Source organism: Cervus elaphus, chromosome 33, assembly GCF_910594005.1.
Source record: "Cervus elaphus chromosome 33, mCerEla1.1, whole genome shotgun sequence".
Classification (NCBI taxonomy): domain Eukaryota; kingdom Metazoa; phylum Chordata; class Mammalia; order Artiodactyla; family Cervidae; genus Cervus; species Cervus elaphus.
In genome coordinates this window covers 22327144-22348426 of record NC_057847.1, presented here as the reverse complement: position 1 = coordinate 22348426, position 21283 = coordinate 22327144, and the positions used below count along the sequence as shown (strand labels likewise).

Genomic DNA, 21283 nt, shown 5'->3' with positions numbered 1-21283 from the left:
GAGAGTCCCTACAGATGTCTCTGACCTCATCAAAGAACTCCTCCAGGAAGAGAGTCACAGGTCAGCTTTGCCTAAGGCCTTCTCTTGGCCCCCAGGGACACACTCTCCTGTTCAACAGTGACCCTGGGCTCCAGGAGGAGTACATCCTTTCCCACAAGCTAGAAGCATTAAGAGTAGTCCCAGGCACTTAAAGGATTGAATGGAACCTTCTGGAAACCGTATGCCACTCTGACAGGAATATCTTCTTAGTAGCGACATCTGTTAATGTTAGCTAAGATATCCCTATGATATGGCAAAAAGTTATTAACAATTGGAGTAGAAGACCCACGTTTTGGTTCTGGCACCAGACCTCCCTAAGCCTCACTGTAGAAGGTAAACTTCACCTTATGGTGTATGTGTGTTGGGGCGCGGGGTGGGGGTGGTGAGTGGAAATGAGATGGGAATTTCCATGTTGTGAAGTGCAAATGAGATAATGGTTATCCTATCTTCAACTATTATGAACCTAACCAGTCCATTATCCATGCCATCAACAAGGAAACAGCTTCTCCTTGTATGGGGCCGTACCGTTCGGGTGACAGAGTACTGGAGATGACGCGGGTCATTTCACACCACACAGAGTCACTGTTTCCTCTACACAGGCCTGCTGTGGGCCTGCCCCACCAGGCCTCACTCCCACTTACTGTGAGGTGGGAGGTCTTTCACATTTAGGGTGAAGGTTGTTATTCTTTCTCCCTGTCTCTCAGGGTCCCTGCCATCCCCTCCCTACAGTCCAGGCTTACATTACTCAGGATTAGAAGGGCATTGTAATGCCCAAAGATAAATGCAGAAAACGTGTATGTTATGGATATAAATGTCTATTAACATGGAACATGCTTTTCTCCTTCTCTCTAGGTTTTATTTTATGTCACCTATGGTCAACAATTGTAATTTTATCCCCAATAATATTCCTAGATAAGATCATATATTTGACTTCATCTTCCCTACTTTTTTTCCCTTAAAGTTATTTTAAGTATTGTTTATAATAAAAGGCAAACATATAACCAAAACAACTTAATGAAAATTAAACCTAATGTCTGCTATATTTACGTTTAAAATGCAGAGAAATAAGTATGTGGAAACTATTTCCATTATCACCTGCAGTCGCTAGATTTATAAAATATTTTGTGCTTGTAGAGACAACTGAAGAACAGTATGCTTCAGTTTCCTCCTTTCTCTCCTCCACCCTGACCTTGTTCACATCCTTAGCAACCAGACAAAATCAAGTTCAGACTCTGAAGGGCATTTGATCAGTAGGTTACACACAATCAAAAATATCAACTTTTATTTTAAAATATTAAACTTACTACAGGCTGATCAAGAAAGATCAAATATGAATTCTTTAAACATGTAGTATTTGAAATTGGAAAATTTTGGTTTATAATTAATAATTTTTAAGTTGCAAGAACATTTCATGAAGATGTTGCCCGTTTCAAATACTCAATAAGATCTTCTCTCTCACTCTTCTTTTTAAGACCAGCAAAGATCATTTTAGTTCCAGGGATATATTTCTTTGGGTTCTCCAAATATTCCATCAGAGTCTGCTCTCCCCAGATAATGCCTATAAAGGTGAAAATAAGTTTTAAGTTTGTGTAATTACATTTATAAAACTTACTTACTGATGTGATCTACATTTGTGCACAAAAGCTTACTTTTGGACTCAATAGAAGGCTATTATAACCGAAAATACTTATAGTTTCTGACCTACAAGAAAATTCCAAAATTAGCCTTTGGTAATCTACTGTTTGGGTTTCTTATAGAAATCCAATGCTGTTTAAGATTATCTAAGGTACACCAATAAACCACCAACCCAGACATGTTGTGCCTAAGCAGTATGCCATCCTCCTAGAGTCACAGAGTTCATTCTAGAAAAGATCTTAGAGATCAATTAACCCAAATCCTCATTTTTCAGATAAGTAAATGATGACTCAAAGAGAGGATAATAACTTACCTTAAGATAACAAGGCTACACAAGAGTCAAGAACCTGTGACTAGTAACTCATATTTCCATGTTTGGGGTGGGGGGTTGGTTGGTTGGTTTTTTACCAATCATAGCAAGCTGCCTCTGTCTAGATCTCTACCAAAAACTTATGACTTCAGGAATCCAGTTTTAAAACCAGAGAAAAAGGTTGCCTCTAACTTTTTTTCCTTTCTGAAACCAGTTGAAAAGAACATGAACAAAGAGAAATAGGAATGCTAATTCTACTTTTAATAAAATTCTCGAAGCAGTGCCTCTATGACCAAATTTGATACAATTAGAAAACTACCATGGACATAAAACCTGGACCAGAGTGAAAGGACACTTGTCATTAATTTCAAGACAAAAGTTCTCCAGAATAGGTGACAAATCCTAAGGGGCAGAGCCATAACCCTCTGGCCCAAAAAGAGTATAGTATATATCGACTGGCTTTGAAAGTCTAAATTCAGTTTGATATCATGGAGGGCCAGAGGAGCCAGGATTAAAGACGAAAACACATCTTTAAAAGAAAGGTTCCACCTTGTTACAGGATAGAAGAGAAAGGTACTGGGTAACCCTGGAACTACCAGACTTGGTCAGCTGAAGAGCCAAATAACCCCCCAGCCAACATTCACACAGACACATATCTCTAAAACATAACTGTGGGTAAGGAAGACTTCATAACCAACTGGAAAGCTCAGACCCTCACTCTTACTGACCTTCTGCAAATACCCATCCTGATGAATCATCCTCATCAAAAGATTAGTAGTAATCAAAAAGGAATCAGCATGAAAGAGTACTAAAAACACAAACACACAACATGCACACACATAGCAGAAAAAAATACAAAAACCAAAAGATAAATGAAATATACACATCAGAAATTATCAGAAAACTCATGACCACATTCCCATGGATTCAAAAAAGATCTTTACAAATCAAAGGTTTACAGCAGAGCTACAAAGGGTCAAGGAGAAAATGATAAACCGGAAGACATAAATGACAGTGAAAAGAATAGATATTGCTGATAGCACACTCAGGCTTGAAAGTATTGATAAGAAACAAAATGAAAAAAATAAAGTTTAAAACAGTCAAAGGAAAAATAAGTTATAGAAGATATGTAGACAAAAAATATCCCAAATATATACAACTGATGCCCCAAGTAATATTTCTTTAAAAAGCAAATGAAAAAGTATAAAAATTTTAAAACATGTAGTGCAAGAAAACTTTCAAAAATAAAAGTTCTGAGTCTACCAACTGAAAGAACACATATCCCAGGAAAATCTGAAACAGATGAATCAAGGCTTACACACAATCCAATAAGTTACTAAATTTTAATAAGAATTTTACTGAGACTTAGGGGGGAAAGAATAAAATAAAAATAAAACCAATTAACTTATAATGGAAAACAATCAGGCTAGCTTCAGATTTCTTCAAAGAATAATTCAACATGAAGCATACAAAATCTTGAGGAACTAAAAGAATCATCCGATTATTTTATATCTAGCCAAAATATTCAAGTGTAACAGGAATCCATGGATGCTTTCAAACATTAAGAACTAAGATAATATGGCCCCAGTAATTCTTTCTTAGCATAACTACTGATAGATAACCTTCTACCAACCAAAAGATAAATACAGACACTGTGGTAAAAGCTGGGAATAAGTGCTAATCCAGTCTAAACGCAGGACAAGTGTTAAAGCAACTATGGTAATTATAATCACATAGGATATAAATTACATATATCATGTCAGAGCAGAAATAAAAACATAAGTAGCAAGAGTTAAGAGACAGTATGGAATAAATGGGAGGTTGTACAACCTCCCATTGATTGATTGATTTTCTCATCCTCCAGAGTGAAGACTAGACCGATATTATTGTAAGTAGTTAAATAAAATAATAGAGGCATGTGATATAACTTAAAGTATGACTATGACCACTAAAATTATGAAGATGATTACCATATGAAATTAGTTGGTGAAGGGAAAGGAACAGGGGAGGACAGGGAGACATGAACATCACTTATATGGTGAATATCCTGTTGAGCTATTTGGATGTTCAGATAGTGTAAATGATTTCAAACTATTTATTAAATTATTAGTACATTTATGATTTTATATGTCCTAATGTCTCTTTATGATAAAAGGAAAAAGATTAATCTCTAACAATAAGTTAATTTAGCTAATATGTTAACCCCATGATATGACTTCATTAAAGGTCCAAGAAGAACTGAGTTTGAATCTGAGTTATATCACTCGATAGCACAGAATCCTAGGCAAATCATGAGTTAATTTATTTCTAAAATTTACTCAATTATCATTGCCCTTCCCAAAAATATTATCTTGACAACAGTAATTCTTATCAAGTCTGTCTTTGATCAAGCTGTGCTAAAGTATTTTTCAAATCTTTATTTTATTCTAAATAACATTATTTTAAAACCCTGTTAAGTTTTACCAGCTTCAGTGAGATATAATTGATGTATAACATTCTCTAAGTTTAAGGTGTACAGTATGTTGATTTGATACATTTATATATTGATTTTTCATTACCACCATAGCAAGAGCAAAAAACTCCACCCCATCACATAATTGCCATTGCTTTTTTATAGTAAGAACATTTAAGATATACTCTCTTAGCAACTCTCAAGTATATAATACAGGATTATTAGCTATAATCACCATGTTATACATTAGATCCTCTGAACTTGTTAATCTTGTAGCTGGAAATTTGTACCCTTTGACCAGTATCTCTCCATTACCCTAACTCCTCACCCCAGTCACTACTATTCTACTCTCTATTTTTCTAAGCTTGGCTTTTTCAGATTCCACATGTAAGTGATATTATACAGGATTTGTCTTTCTCTGTCTGACTTATTTCACTTAGCATGTGATGCCCTCGAGATTCATCCAAGTTGTTGCAAATAGCAGGATTTCCTTCTTTCTCGTGGCTGCATAGTATTCTACTGTGTATAAATAGCACATCTTCTTCATTCATTCATCCATTGATGGACTCTAGGTCATTTCAATATCTTGCCTATTGCAAATAATACTATAATGAACATGGTGGTATAGATACCTCTTCAAGGTTCTATTTTCATTTCCTTTGGATGTATACCCAGGAGTGGGATTACTGGATCATATGGTAGTTGTATTTTTAACTTTTTGAGGAAACTATATACTGTTTTCCATAGTGGCTGCATCAATTTACATTCCCACCAACAGTGCAAAGGGTTCTCTTTTCTCCACATCCCTGCCAATAATTGTTATTTCCTGTCTTTTGATAACAGCCACTCTAAAGGTGTGAGGTGACAATCTCATTTGCATTACTGGGTTACTAGTGATGATGGCCACCTTTTCATGTATCTGTTGGCCATCTGTGTATCTTCTTTGGGAAAATATCTATTCTGTTCCTCTGTAAATTTTTTAATTTGGCTGTTTGGTTTTCTCTCTATTGAGTTGTAGGGGTTCTTTATATATTTTGGATATTAGCCCCTTATTAGATACGTGGCTTGTAAACATGCTCTCCCACTCAGCAGGGTGCCTTGTAATCTTGTTGACTGTCCCATTTGATGCTCAGAAGCTTTTCAGTTTGATATGCTGTGCTGTGCTTAGTCGCTCAGTCGTGTCCAAGTCTTTGCAACCCCATGGACTATAGCCCAAGAGGCTCCTCTGTCGATGGGGATTCTCCAGGCAAGAATACTGAAGCGGGTTACCATGCCCTCCTCCAGGGGCTCTTCCCAACCCAGGGATCAAACCCAGGTCTCTTGCATTGCAGGCAGATTATTTACCAGCTGAGCCACAAGGGAAGCCCAAGATTACTGGAGTGGGTAGCCTATCCCTTCTCTAGAGGATCTTCCCAACCCAGGAATCAAACCAGGGTCTCCTGCATTGCAGTAGATTCTTTACCAGCTGAGCTACCAGGGAAGACCTTAGTTTGATATAGTCTCATTTATTTTTGCTCTTTTTGCTTGTGCTGTTGGTGTCATATCCAGAAAACCACTGTCAAGACAAATGTGGAAGTGTTTTCCCCTAGAAGTTTTATGGTTTCCAGTCTTATGTTTAAATCTTTAATGTATTTCAAATTATTTTTTGTCAGTAATATACTACATTCTGCTACTTATCATTCTTATTTCATTAGTAAAACTAACAAATACTCATATTATATGCCCAAATAAGTTACAACTACTACTTAAACAATCTCACTTTGGAAAATTTTATTTCTAATTGTTAAATAATGTTAAAGCCAAGCCTTATAAGCCTTTTATCTTTGACAATAGCCTATAATAAAAGATATATTTGTAATAAGTTTTAACATGATTTCAAATCAATATTAATAAGCAAAGAAAATATTTAAAATATTGGTAACTAGAGGGACAATAATAATTGTTCTAAAAATCGGGACTTTAAAAGTTGACTGTTCTTATAAGAGGATAATAAAATAAAGACACTATAGAAAAATATTACTTGAAAAGTTAAAGAGCCATATAAATGCAAACAATAAATGCAAGTTTAAGACCTACTGTAATAAATGCAATTCAATTCTCACACTAACTGTCTAGAGTTAGCACAGACTCTGAAGTTTCCAACAAGACTGCCTCACTTGATTCCTTAAAAAACTGGAAATAGAACTGCCATATGACCCAGCAATCCCACTGCTGGGCATATGCACACCAAGGAAATCAGAACTGAAAGAGACACGTGTACCCCAATGTTCATCGCAGCACTGTTTATAATAGCCAGGACATGGAAGCAACCTCGATGCCCATCAGCAGACAAATGGATAAGAAAGCTGTGGTACATATACACCATGGAATATTACTCAGCCATTAAAAAGAATACATTTGAATCAGTTCTAATGAGGTGGATGAAACTGGAGCCTATTATACAGAGTGAAGTAAACCAGAAAGAAAAACACCAATACAGTATACTAACGCATATATATGGAATTTAGGAAGATGGTAATGATAACCACATGCAAGACAGCAAAAGAGACACAGATGTACAGAACAGTCTTTTGGACTCTGTGGGAGAGGGCGAGGGCGGGATGATTTGGGAGAATGGCACTGAAACATGTCTATTATCATATGTGAAACGAATCGCCAGTCCAGGTTCGATGCATGAGACAGGGTGCTCGGGGCTGGGGCACTGGGATGACCCTGAGGAATGGGGTGGGGAGGGAGGTAGGAGGGGGGTTCAGGATGGGGAACACATGTACACCTGTGGTGGATTCATCTCAATGTATGGCAAAACCACTACAATATTGTAAAGTAATTAGTCTCTAATTAAAATAAATAAATTTATATTAAAAAAAATTTATACCAAACTTCCATCTTACTAACAACAACAAAAAAAGACTGCCTCACTTTAGACTAGTTGCAAGTTCAGGGTCCCCAGCCCATCCAAACTTCTAACCAATTGGCTATAAATTTAAGGGTTCCTAGGACCCCTTCAGGTATGATAATTCAGTAAAACAATTCACAGAACTCAGGAAAGCACCACTTAAAAATCAAAGTTTTACTATAAAGGATACAAATCAGTATCAGCCAAGTGAAGAGACCCATATGGTGAGTTCTGGGATAAAGTCACAAACACAGAGGGTCCTGGCCCTGTGGAATCAGGACTCACCACCCTTCTAGTACACGGATGTGTTTACCAACCTGTAAGCTCAAGCAGAGCTTCCAATGTAAAGTGGTCAGAGTTTTTGATTGGGGTTTCATTACATAGACTTGACTGATTGCATCACTCACCATGGGCCTGAACTTAGTCTCCAGCCCCTAGCCCCTATACCTGGAGATAAGACTGATATCACCTAGCCCAAAGTCCCAATTCTCCAATCAAAGAGGTGGTCTTTCCAGCTTGGCCAGTCCCAGCCCTATCAAGGAGCCCTACCGCGTTTTCTCATTAGCGTAAATTCAGGCTGCAATCCCAAGGCCCAACCCTGGACAACAAAGACACCCGTGAGTGTGTGTGTGTGTGTGTGTGTGTATGCGTGTGTGCACACATGTGCATTAGTCTCTCAGTCGTGTCTGACTCTTTGTGTCTGACTCTTTGAGACTATAACCTGCCAGGTTCCCCTCTCCATGGAATTCTCCATACAAGAATACTGGAATGGGTTGCCCTTCCCTACTCCAGGGGATCTTCCTGACCCAGGGATTGAACCCAGGTCTCCAGCATTGCAGGCAGATTTTATTTTTTTCACCGTTTGAGCCACCAGGGCAAACCCTCTTATCACTGGGAAATTCCAATGTTTTACAGATCCCTCCCAAGAACCCGAGATAAAGACCAGACAAATTATTTATTAAAGAAAATCTACTAACCAGCATCTCTACATATACTAAATACAATGATATTGTATTATAACAACTATGCTTCCCAGGTGGCACTAGTGGTAAAAAACCCACCTACCAGTGCAGGAGACCTAGGAAACGTGGGTTCAATCCCTGGATTGGGAAGATCCCCTGGAGTAGGAAATGACAACCCACTCCAGTATTCTTGCCTAGAGAATACCATGGACAGAGGTGCCTAGTAGGCTAGAGTCCATGGAGTCGAAAAGAGTCGGAAACAACTGAAGAGACTTAGCCCAATGTAAGTAATGTAACAACTACATAGATGTTTTTAAAAGGTGATAAACACCCTTGACTTGACAAAGATTAAACTTTATGTTGCTTTAATATAAGAATTTTTATCAATTGCCTGTATATGTATTTTATATGTATGTGGTCCTTTATTGTTGGTGTCCCCTGAATAAAACTGTGTTGAAACCCTGAACCTCTGGTGCCTCAGAATGTGGCTTTGTTTGGAAATAAGGTCACTGCAACTGTGATTAGTAATGATCACAGATGAAAAGTAAGATAGGCCATACTGAGGCGGATAGGTCTCCCAATCCAATATGACTAGTATCCTAACTAGAAGGCCATGTGAACACAGACACATGGGGACAATGTGACAATGAGGGCAGACACTGGAGTCATGCAGCTGAAGGCCCCAAACTCTAAGTTTACTGGCAAACACCCAGAAGCTAGAAAGAAGCAAGAGAGGATTGCCCTCAGACTTCAGAAACAGCATGGCCATGCCGACATCCTGATTTACACTTCTAGCCTCCAGGGCTCTGAACCCATAAATTCCCACTGTTTTAAGACACCTAAATTATGGTGCCTGGTTACAGCAGCGGCGGGAAACCATTACCGCCCTCCAAGGCTAAGATGTAGCAGGAGTGCTCTAACACAGACTGAGCATGTACCTCCCGCCTCATCAGGGTTTGCCTGGGAACCCAAGTCTAGGAACAAATGGCTTTGCCACTTCTCCATCCTACTACATGGCACTGCTCTAAAGGCTTTGAGAAAATGAAAAGCATCTTACTTTCACATATGCACAGAAAAAGCTGACAATCTAGATGTGTTAATTTTCTTTTACTCAAACCATTTGACTATCCATAAGGTCTCTTTCTCCAAAATTCCAGATAACAAAAATTTCACTACATCTTATCTATCTGTAGTATAAGTAACTCACAATTAATCTTTTTGATTGTAATGTAAGTGCTGAACATTAAGCTTTCAATTGCTGAGGCAACTCCTTCAAATATATTCAAACATTTTGAATAAATGCACTGCCAGCTACACAGTCTCTTGGACTGCAAGGAGATCAAACCAGTCAATCCTAGAGGAAAGCAATCCTGAATATTCATTGGAGGGACTGATACAGAGGCTGAAGCTCCAGTACTTTGGCCACCTAACTCTAAAAGCCAACTCACTGGAAAAGACCCTGATGTTGGGAAAAACTAAAGGCAGGAGGAGAAGGGGATGACAGAGGATGATTTGGTTGGATGGCATCACCCGGCTAGATGGACATGAGTTTGAGCAAGCTCCTGGAGATGGTGAAGGACAGGAAAACCTGGAATGCTGCAGTCCTTGGGGTCACGGAGAGTCAGACCTGACTGAGCGACTGAGCAACAACTAGACAAGTAGATGGAGAGCCAGGCTGCCCGCCCATGAAGTCCCCTTTCTTTGGAAAACTCTGGTGGACCCACACACCTATTTGACGGACCTGCTTGCTTTCCCCTCCCCATGCTTTAATTCGTGCTTTTATATTTTAAATTCACCAGGAAAGAGTGAACCCATAAAACCCTAGGCAACCCATCCTCAACCCCAATAGAAGCAAAACTCCTGGCCTGTGCTCTCTCTCTCTACCTGCAACCACACTGTGTGGGCCCAGGCATGCTGTGTACCCTCAAGGATCTGTGAGTAATAAACTTTGTTTTGTCCAGTTTCCTGATGGTTGTTGCTAAAGTAAAGTGCACCCTGCAATCATAATAAGAAATGCAATAGGCTGAGACCAACCCCAAACACTATCTTACTGGAAACATTAATACAGGCTGAAATAAGTAGAATCCCTCTTTCGACAAAAAGCAAGCTATTACATGTGCCCTCGAAAATAAAAAATAGTACACGAGATGCCAACTACCCATATTAAAGCCTTTGTCCTACAACATGGTCTGCAAAGCTCAATCAAGTAAGGTAATTCAGTCCATGTTGTTGTTCTCATTTAGCCGCTAGGTCGTATCTGACTCTTTCGCGGCCCCATGGACTGTAGCCCGCCAGGCTCCTCTGTCCATGGGATTTCCCAGGCAAAAACACTGGAGTGGGTGCCATTTCCTTCTCCAGGGGATCTTCCCAGGGACTGAACCTTCATCTCCTACATTGGTAGGCGGGTTCTTGACCACTGAGCCACCAGGGAAGCCCAATTTGGTCTATATAAGCAGTATAAAACCTATTAAGAAAAATTTTAATACTAAATTCAAATCACTAATGAAAGGACTCACAGCTGCCAATAATCTATATTTAAAACTTCTTCAAACACCAAGTAAAGACATCACAAGAAAATAACAAACCAATTATCTCTTATGTAAAAATCTTCAACAAAGGACTAGCAAGTTAAATTCAACAGTGCTGTTAAAAGAATTACACACTACGACCAAGTGGGATTTATCCCAGGAACGCAAGAATAGTTCAACATAGGAAAATCAATATAATACAAACATTAATAGAGCAAAAGGAAAAAAAACACATGATTATCTCAACAGACACAGAAAAAGCATTTCACAAAATCCAAAACCTTTTTATGATAAAAAAAAACATTCAGCAAACTAGCAACAAAAGGACCTTGCTCAACATGAAAAACAGAATTTATGGAAAATTCAGAGCTAGCACCATATTCAAGGTAAAAAATGGAAACCTTTCCCTCTAAGATCAGGAACAAGATAAAGATTCTCACTTTTACCAGACCTATTCAGAATTCTACCAGAAGTCTTAGCCAGAGCCATTAGGAAAGAATAACAAATAAAAGCTACTCAGGTTGGAAAGGAAGTAAAACTATCTTTATTCACAGGTGACATAATTCTCTACAAAGAAAATACTAAAGAATCACAAAAAATCTACTAGAGATGATAAATGAATTTAGCAAAGTTGCACAGAACAAGATCAACATGGCTCCTCTGGCAGTGCAGTGGTAAAGAATCCATCTGCCAGTGCAGGAGACACAAGAGACATGGGCTTCACCCCTGAATCAGGGAGATCTCCTGGGGTAGGGAATGGCAACCCACTCCAGTATTCTTGCCTGGAAAATTCCATAGACAGAGGAGCCTGATGGGATACAGTTCATGGGGTCACAGAGAGTTAGTACTGTTAAAATGGCAATACTTGCCAAAACAATTTACAGATATTATGCAACCTCTATCAAAATGCTATAGGCCTTTTTTTGCAGAAATGGAAAAATGATCTTTAAACTCAGGCAGTTACAAAGGGTCCTGAAAAGAAAAAAATACTGAAAAATAAAAACACTGTTGGAGGGCTCATCCTTCCAAATTTCAAAATTTATTAGGAAGCTCCAACAACCAAAACAGTGTGGCACTAGTATAAGAACAGAAAGGCAGGAGGCTGCATTTCTGTATGTCTGCAAGAACAGACATACAGACAAATGGAAGCGATCCGAAAGTCCACAAGAAAACCTTAACATATGCGGTCAACTGATTTTCAACAAGCAAGTAAATTCCATTCAACTGTGAAAGAATGAATCTCTTCAACAAATGGTGCAAGGACAACTAAATAACCACATGCAAAAGAATAAAGTTGGACCACTACCTCACTCTATATAAAAAGTTAATGATAATTAATGAAAGGTAAGACAGTGACCTAAATGTAAGAACTAAAACTATTAGAAGAAAATATAGGGTAAATCTTTATGATCTTTGATATGGTGATAGATTCTTAGATTTAACATCCAAACCACAAGCAACATCAACAATAAAAATAAACAGACTTCATACAAATTAAAAACCACTGTTCATCAAAAGACATTATTTTTAAAAATGAAGACAATCTACAGAATAAGAGAAAAAAACTGCAAGTCACTTACTTGATAAGAGTTTAATGTTCAGAATACAGTGCAGCGCATGTGTGCTCATCGTGTCCAACTCTTTGTGACCCCATGAACTGTAGCCCATTAGGCTCCTCTTTCAGTGGAACTTTCCAGGCAAGCATACTGGAGCCTTGTTGCCATTTCCTACTCCAGGGGATCTTCCCAACCCAGGGATGGACCCTATGTCTCTTGTGTCTCCTGAATTGGCAGGTGGATTCTTTACCATTTGCACCACCCAGAAAGAACTCTTAAAACGTGACAAAAAGTCAACTCAAGTAAAAAATGGGTAGAGAATATAAACAGACATTTTCCCAAAGAAAATATACAAATGGCCAACAAGCACATGAAACAATGTTCAACATTATGGATCATTAAGGAAATACAAAGCATACTCACCAATGCTACTTCATACCCACTGTTGCTGTTGTTTTTAGTTGCTAAGTTGTGACCAACTCTTTTGAGACCCCATGAACTGTAGCCCACCAGGTTTCTCTGTCCATGGGATTTCCCAGGCAAGAATACTAAAGTGGGTTGTGATTTCCTTCTCCCAAGGATCTTCTCAACCTAGGGATCAAACCCACATCTCCTGTATTGCAGGCAGATTCTTTACAGCTAAGTCACCCAGGAAGCCCTCATATCCACTAAGATGGCAGTAAAAGAGAAGAAAAGGAAATAACAAATGTGGGTGAGTATATAGAGAAATAAGAATCCTCCTCCATTGCTGATGGAAAAGAAAAATGGTGTAACCACTGTGGAAAATAGTTTGACTTTACCTCAAGTGTAGTTTCCTTAAGTGTAGTTAACTGATTCAGCAATTTCACTAGGTATAGATTTAAGGTAACTGAAAACAGGGACTCAAACAAACACTTTTTCACAAATGTTCACAGCAGTACTGTTTAAAATAGGTACAAGGTGGAAACAATACAAATGTCCATCAACTGATGAATGAATAAAAAAATTCACACACAGACACACATATACATGCAATGGAATATTACTCAGTCATAAAAAAGTAATAAACTACTGATACATGCTTCAATTTCAATGAAAATATGCTAAGCAAAAGAAGTCAAACACCAAAGATCATATATTATATGATTCCTTTCATATGAAATATCCAGAGTAGGCAAATCCATAGAGACAGCAGATAAGTGATTGCCAAAGGCTGGTAGTTAGATATGAGGAGTGATTATTTAATGGGTACAAGGGTTTTTCTGGGATAACAAAAAAGCTTTGAAACTACAGAGGTGGTGATTTTACAACACTGTGGATACAGTAAATGTTTCTGAATTTTACACTTCAAAATGGCTAATTGTATTTATGTGAATTTCATCTAGTAGAAAAATAAAAAGAAATATAAAATAAAGTAAAATAAAAATCTTTCCAACCAGTAGTATAGTAGTGATCTGAAATTTGGACCAGTAAGAAAATGCTCAGATCCCAAGAACAGTTCAAAACACAGAAGTACTTTATTTTTTAAGTGAATGCTAACTATATTTATAAATATATATAGATATCTCCAGGAGTAATAAATTGCTTTGCAAACATATTACAGTCTTTTGCAACTATTTTTAATTTCAACATAAAACTAACTGCCATCTACATACCTTCTATCAACGAAGAAATGACTGACTATACTTTTTCAAGCTGAAAAATAACTGAATGTATGTTTTTAAATTGAATATACTTTTTCACCCTGCTAAGAATCACTAACACAAATAGAAAATTACCATTATGCCATTAAAACATAATTTGATTTTTTAAATTTAGCTTATGCTTTTTCAAGATAAATGTATTGAATAAAATGAAGTGCCTTGTATAGGCAAAAAATTAATGCTACAAAGGATTGTCAATTTCGCTGATAAAAATATGACCAGTTATCCAAACACAGATCTTTTGATATACATTAATATTTTTGTAATATAAACATGTGGATTTCATTTTTAATACTGCAGATTAGGAAATTATTATAATATCAAATCCTGTGCTTTCTTCTTTGCTACGAAGTTTCTGGTTCGCTCCAACAACTGCCTAGCTTTTACCTTTGCTTTTGTTTGCCTCGGTATAAGAAAATCCTGGCGCTTGTCCTGTTTTTCTGCCAAAAAGGCCCCAGAGATTTGGACCAGTCTTGTGTTTTCCACCTTTTTCCACTGTGTGGCACTGAGCACATTTTTGAATAAAGATCTTCTTGCCTGCTTCAGCATCTGCCATTTTGTTCTGCAATGAAACGTTAAAACCACAGACCAAAGAAAAGATCAGACTTGCAAAGCTGGAGAAAAAGGAATTTCAACACTTTGATTGAAGTATTAATGATATTAAACCAAAATATAATTTAAAGCATGTGCTTTGAATTCTGAGTGCTCAAAAACACATATACGGCATTCAGTTTTGTAAAGAATTATCTCACTTATCAGATTTATTTTTAATTTCTAGCTATAGCTACTTTAGAAACTGCTATTGGTATAAACCTGATTTTACGTCAGCCTTCAGACAATTATGGGCTTCCCTGGTGGCTCAGATGGTAAAGCGTCTGCTTGCAATGTGGGAGACCTGGGTTTGATCCCTGGGTCGGGAAGATCCCCTGGAGAAGAAAATGGCAACCCACTCCAGTACTCTTGCCTGGAAAATTCCATGGACAGAGGAGTCTTGTAGGCTACAGACCATGGGGTCGCAAAGAGTCAGACACAACTGAGCAACTTCACTTCTTCAGACAATTATAGTGATTTACCTAGATCAATCATATCCTATTTTTCTTTTCACTTTCAAAAAGTATATGCATAAAAAGTTATGTGAAGCATATATGTCTAAATTGGTACTTCCTAGCAGCAGCACTTAAAAATAAAGACAGAACAAGTTGGAAAGATGATTAAATACAATATTTATTATAAGTACTTATATGCCTGCAATAATAGACAAAACTATAAAATACCATGCAGAATGAGGCTACATATGGAATGAGGCAAGATACATATACTATATAATTTCATGTTTACTTTATACTCTAAGCTGTAAACAAATCTATCAAGCCTAAATCAAGCATTACCTGAAAATAATCAAATAACAATACTGAGATCAGTCAGCATTAGTATTCACAGCAGAAAATATGTGGTCCTAAGTAGGAAAGATTTTATGGTGATAGACATACACAATAAATTCTGTACAAAGATATTTTTGTTAAGACTGCAAAAAACTCTACTGTATACCTAAATAAATGCCTCATCCATCTAAAATGATATAAAAACTAAAATAATTTGAACTTATTGAACAAATGTAGCTTAAAATGCTAATGATTGCAATACCTTGGTTTTGTTTTCCTGCAGCTTGTGTTCTTTGAAGAATGGGTGCTGGGGCAGTGGAAGTGGGGATGGATTCCAACATAAGTTACTGTTACAGACATCATGAAAATTCCTAATTCTTTGACAGGTTCTAGGCACATTTTTACCTTCATAGCTCAGTTGAGAAATAGAAAATATTTGTGTTATTCTGACACTATTGAAAAAACAATATTGTTTAACTAAAGTAACTATCCTGGAGAAGGGCATGGCAACCCACTCCAGTATTTTTACCTAGAGAATCCCACGGACAGAGGAGCCTGGTGGGCTACAGTCCATGGGGTGGCAAAGAGTCGGACACAACTGAAACGACTTAGCACTCAACGTAACAATTACAGTGAAGCTAGTATTTCATATGTATGTACTATGTGCATGCATGCATGCTGAGTTGCTTCAGTTGCGTCCAGCTCTGTGGGACTCTATGGATTGCAGCCTACCACGATCCTCTGTCCATGGGATTCTCCAGGAAAGAATACTGGTGTGGGCTGCAATGTCCCACTCCAGGGGATCTTCCTGACCCAGGGATCGAACTTGTGTCTCTCCATCGGCAAGAGATGTGGCTCCTGCATTGGCAGGCAGGTTCTTTACCACTACCAGCACTACTAAAAATACCACTACTATTTTTTTTAATCTATGTAGAAACCCAAATCAGTGTCAATAATCCACTTAAAGGGAAGACAGAAGTTTTCTTTAGGCAGTATCCAAAACAATTCAACTGTTAATCAGTGCTTTAGGTCTAATAAAAAGGGAAGTAAGAAGACACTTTATTCAAGAGAAGATTACTTTAAAATTATAAACTTAAACCAAAACACTGCATTCAATTTTTAATTAGGTGAATTCTATCAACTTTCTGTATAGGTACAGAATTCACTGAACCTTTGAACAAAGGACATAGAGAGGAAAACCTGAGTCACAAAAATAAACATATGGCCTTTAGTAAAATGGATTCACTATACCAGTAAAAAGCCTCTTGATGAAAGTGAAAGATGAGAGTGAAAAAGTTGGCTTAAAGCTCAACATTCAGAAAACTAAGATCATGGCATCTGGTCCCATCCCCTCATGGGAAATAGATGGGGAGACAGTGGAAACAGTGTCAGACTTTAATTTTTTGGGCTCCAAAATCACTGCGGATGGTGATTGCAGCCATGAAATTAAAAGACACTTGCTCCTTGGAAGGAAAGTTATGACCAACCTAGATAGCATATTAAAAAGCAGAGACATTACTTTGCCAACAAAGGTCCATCTGCTCAAGGCTATGGTTTTTCCAGTGGTCATGTATGGATGTGAGAGCTGGACTGTGAAGAAAGCTGAGCACCGAAAAATTGATGCTTTTGAACTATGGTATTGGAGAAGACTCTTGAGAGTCCCTTGGACTACAAGGAGATCCAATCAGTCCATCCTAAAGGAGATCAGTCCTGGGTGTTCATTGGAAGGACTGATGCTGAAGCCGAAACTCCAGTACTTTGGTCACCTCATGTGAAGAGTTGAATCATTGGAAAAGACCCTGATGCTGGGAGGGATTGGGGGCAGGAGGAGAAGGGGAGACAGAGGATGAGATGGCTGGATGGCATCACCGAATCGATGGGCATGAGTTTGGGTAAACTCCAGGAGTTGGTGATGGACAGGGAGGCCTGGCATGCTGCAATTCATGGGGTCGCAAAGAGTCGGACACGACTGAGCGACTGAACTGAACTGAACTGATACCAGTAAAGCTTGTGTAATATAAAAACGTTAGGGAGGGGACATATGTATACTTATGGCTGGTTCATGCTGTTGTATGGCAGAAATCAACACAACACTGTAAATCAATAATCCACCAATTAAAAATAAATTTTAAAAAAAGAATCTAAAATAAATAAGAAAACCCAAATGTCATCTCAGTACTAAAAGAAACTTTCTTTCCAATTTTTATATAAAGCAGAAAGATCAGATTGATTTTTATGCCAATTAAATTTTACTGGTAATTCAGAAAACTAGACTTTAAAAAAAGGATAAAACAAAATATATTGCTTATTCACACAGATTTTACATGCAAGTCACTAAGAAAATAAACACTGTCACTGTTCAAACTACCGGTATTTAACACAAAACACTGCTGCCATGTTTAATCACTGCTGTGCAAGTATCTAAGATCCCTCTTCAAAGTGCATTAAAACCAGTAGATTCAGCAATGGCAGCAAGGGAGGACACAGGAAGACCAGGAAGGATCTCAAGGGAAGTCATTTTGTCTTATAATCATTTGGCACTCTACTAGTACTTAGTAACTAAGAAGAAATATCTCACTGAAATAGACAAAGATATGACATCTGGTATGAGAATGATCACTCATCCAAAAATGAATTCTAAAGCTAAATAGACCAAGATAAGAGTAGCAAGCAATTACACATCCTTACTTAATGCCAAGCATATTCTAATGTGTAAGCCTGTACACATTATTAATGTATTTAATCTCCACACCAGCCATGTGAGATAGATACTATTAACATCTCCATTTTTTATGGATGAGAAAAATGAAGCGCATAGAGCTCATTTCAAGTCATAAGCTGATGAAAAGTAGAGAGAGATGGTGAAAAATGAGAGAATTACATCTATAATCCTAGGTTTTTAATTTCAACGATTCCCTTCTAAGAGTGATTGAGGCAACTCTGTGTTGGACATAATGTCTGACACACTGCAGATGCTAAACTGAGTGAAAATACTTAACGAGGAGTAAGTGAAAAAATTTTTTAATACTGGTACATACCACTGACATTTCTAACTTTGCCCATAAAAAGAGGAATGTGGTAAGAACAATTAAGATACCATTAAAGTCTAAGAAGTCCATATAACTGAAGTGATGAAAGAGAAAAGGGAAGCTCACTAGAGTATTTTAAGGATGAATACTACACTGACTTTTAATTAAGTGAGATTATGCATGTTGCAGTGGGAAAAAGCACTGGAGTGGAGTGTATCACAAAGATGTGACCCTGGGTAAATTACTTCATGTCTATGAACCACATGCATAGGTGTTTCTATAGCCTTTCTCCTTTCTAATCTGCTGTACTTGTACCTATGACCTGGAACAAGAATCCAGCTTTCCAAACTCCCAATTGCCAAAGAAAATTCAAACTATCACACAATTGCACTCATCTCACATGCTAGCAAAGTAATGCTCAAAATTCTCCAAGCCAGGCTTCAACAGTAGGTTGAACTGTGAACTTCCAGATGTTCAAGCTGGATTTAGAAAAGACAGCGAGGCACTAGAGATCAAATTGCCAACATCTGCTAGATCATCAAAAAAGCAAGAGAGTTCCAGAAAAACATCTACTGCTGCTTTATTGACTATGCCAAAGCCTTTGACTGTATGGATCACATCAAACTGGAAAATTCTTCAAGAGATGGGAATACCAGACCACCTGACCTGCCTCCTGAGAAATCTGTATGCAGGTCAAGAAGCAACAGTTAGAACTGGACATGAAACAACAGACGGGTTCCAAATCAGGAAAGGAGTAGTCAAGGCAGTATACTACCACCCAGCTTATTTAACTTATATGCTGAGTATATCATGCAAAATGCTGGGTTGGATGAAGCACAAGCTGCAATCAAGATTGCCTGAAGACATATCAGTAACCTCAGATAAGCTTTTGAACTGTGGTGTTGGAGAAGACTCTTGAGAGTCCCTTGGACTGCAACAGAGATCCAACCAGTCCATCCTAAAGGAAATCAGTCCTGAATATTAATTGGAAGGACTGATGCTGAAGCTGAAACTCCGATACTTTGGCCACCTGATACGAAGAATGGACTCCTTGGAAAAGACCCTGTTGCTGGGAAAGATTGAAGGCGGGAGGAGAAGAGAACAGAGGATGAGATGGTTGGATTGCATCACGCACTCGATGGACATGGGTTTGCGTAAGCTCCCGGAGTTGGTGATGGACAGGGAGGCTTGACGTACTGCGGTTCATGGGGTCGCAAAGAGTAGGACACTGAGCGACTGAACTGAATCTCTGCATGCCACCACCTCCTTTTGGAGGCTGACTTCTGCTAAATATGGGCTGAAGGTTCCACTCAAAATCAGTCCCATCCAGAAATCAGAAAGGCTGCACCGAGGCCCCTGGTAGAAACAGTCTTCTGTTGCACTTAGGGCTACTCAGGCCCCACCTGGCTAGAGCTAAGGGAGAGCTTCTTACTACCCGGACGGTTGGGATACTCCTGAGTGAACCCAGGCCTAAATTGTATCGTGGTCCATAACGATGCTCAGATCACATGAGTTTGCAGGCCACTCCCTCCTAGCTAGTCCCATACTTACCTCGGGGCCAGCGGCTCCGTCCTCCGCTTCCCTGCAAAACCTTTAGCGTCAACCTGCAGCGGCTGAGCCACAGTCTGTCCTGATATCAACGCTAGCGATACCGCAGCAGCGCCTCGAAGACTGTACTGCTGGCCCAGCCCAGCATGTGCTTCCGGGACGACGCCGGCCAATGGAAGGCGGGGCTCCGTCGGCGCTGCTGATTGGTCCTCAAATCCCGCAGGAACCCAACTCTCGCGGGAGCAAAAAAAACCGGCACTGCAGAACTGTCACTGAGTGAGTCTGAATGTGACAAAATGTTTATTTGTTTAACTTTTACCTCACTTAAGAGTTATCTATGTATATTCACAGTATATACCAGTTCTTGTTTGAGGTAGGAACTCAACATTTTATGAATGATTCATTAGTGTGACTGTGGGAATCAAATCACGTCAATAAAAGAATAAGGCAAGTGCTTACTGGGGGCAAGACGCTGTGCCAAGCAACTTGGAAGGACAAACTCTGAACTGAAGTTCCAATTTTCTATGAGGTACAATCCAGCTGGGGCAAGATTAAAGTACATTAAAAGTTAAATCACTATAAATGAGCTACATAAAAGTTCAGTAAACAAGTGACAGCAAAGTTGCAAGCTGCCTGTTTCATCTCCAAAAGAACAGCAGACTAGAGTATGAATAGAAACGGAGAATGAGTCCTGACGGAGCGAGGGAGGGAGATAAAAAGGAGAGTGAGAAAGCTTTAAGAAGACGAGGGTATTGAAGGCAGACAGGTGAGAAAGTCAAAGCTGTGTTTAGGAAAACGTGAGGGGGGAAGTAGTTCACCTGTGGTTACACGATCACCTCAGTGAGATGTGAGTGGTACAGGCTATTAACAGGGAAATAAAAATATTAAAATAATTTAGCTTATTAAATTTTGTGTTAGGTAAGTGCAAGATTTACCCATATTCTCTGGAGTGCTGTCCAATAGAACTTTCTACTATGATGGAAATATTCAGCGTGGACCCCATCTACTAACTGCAAGTAGCTTTGAGCACTTTAAGTGTGACTCATGTGACTAACTGAATTTTTTATTATTTTAATTAGAGTTAACTTTAATTAATTTTAAATTAAGTAGCCACAACTAACAGATGGTTGAATGAAACTACTCTAAGTGGTACCTATGTGTCTGTCCTGTGAGCCACGTATTTAAAAGATGTATGTCATCAAATTAAATCAAAAAGAGAAAAAAACCCGGTGTTAAATATTATTCTCAAACTCAAAGATGACCA

General features: G+C 38.4%; 1 protein-coding gene across 1 annotated transcript; it reads right to left on the bottom strand.

The window, feature by feature from the left end:
• Positions 1–1304: 1304 nt before the first annotated feature.
• Positions 1305–20198, bottom strand: LOC122688687 (cytochrome c 2). The gene is made up of 3 exons (XM_043894872.1): positions 20023–20198; positions 14448–14622; positions 1305–1597 (listed from the first exon to the last, which is right to left on the bottom strand). Exons 2-3 carry the CDS (start codon positions 14614–14616, stop codon positions 1449–1451), a joined length of 318 nt encoding a protein of 105 aa, XP_043750807.1. The 5' UTR covers positions 14617–14622; positions 20023–20198; the 3' UTR covers positions 1305–1448.
• Positions 20199–21283: the final 1085 nt, after the last annotated feature.

Coding starts and splice junctions, on each gene's coding strand:
- LOC122688687 (XM_043894872.1), bottom strand. CDS start 14,616: ATGGCAGATGCTGAAGCAGGCAAGAAGATCTTTATTCAAAAATGTGCT. Junction 1,598..14,447: donor CGAGGCAAACAAAAGCAAAG/GTAAAAGCTAGG, acceptor TCACCTTTATAG/GCATTATCTGGGGAGAGCAG.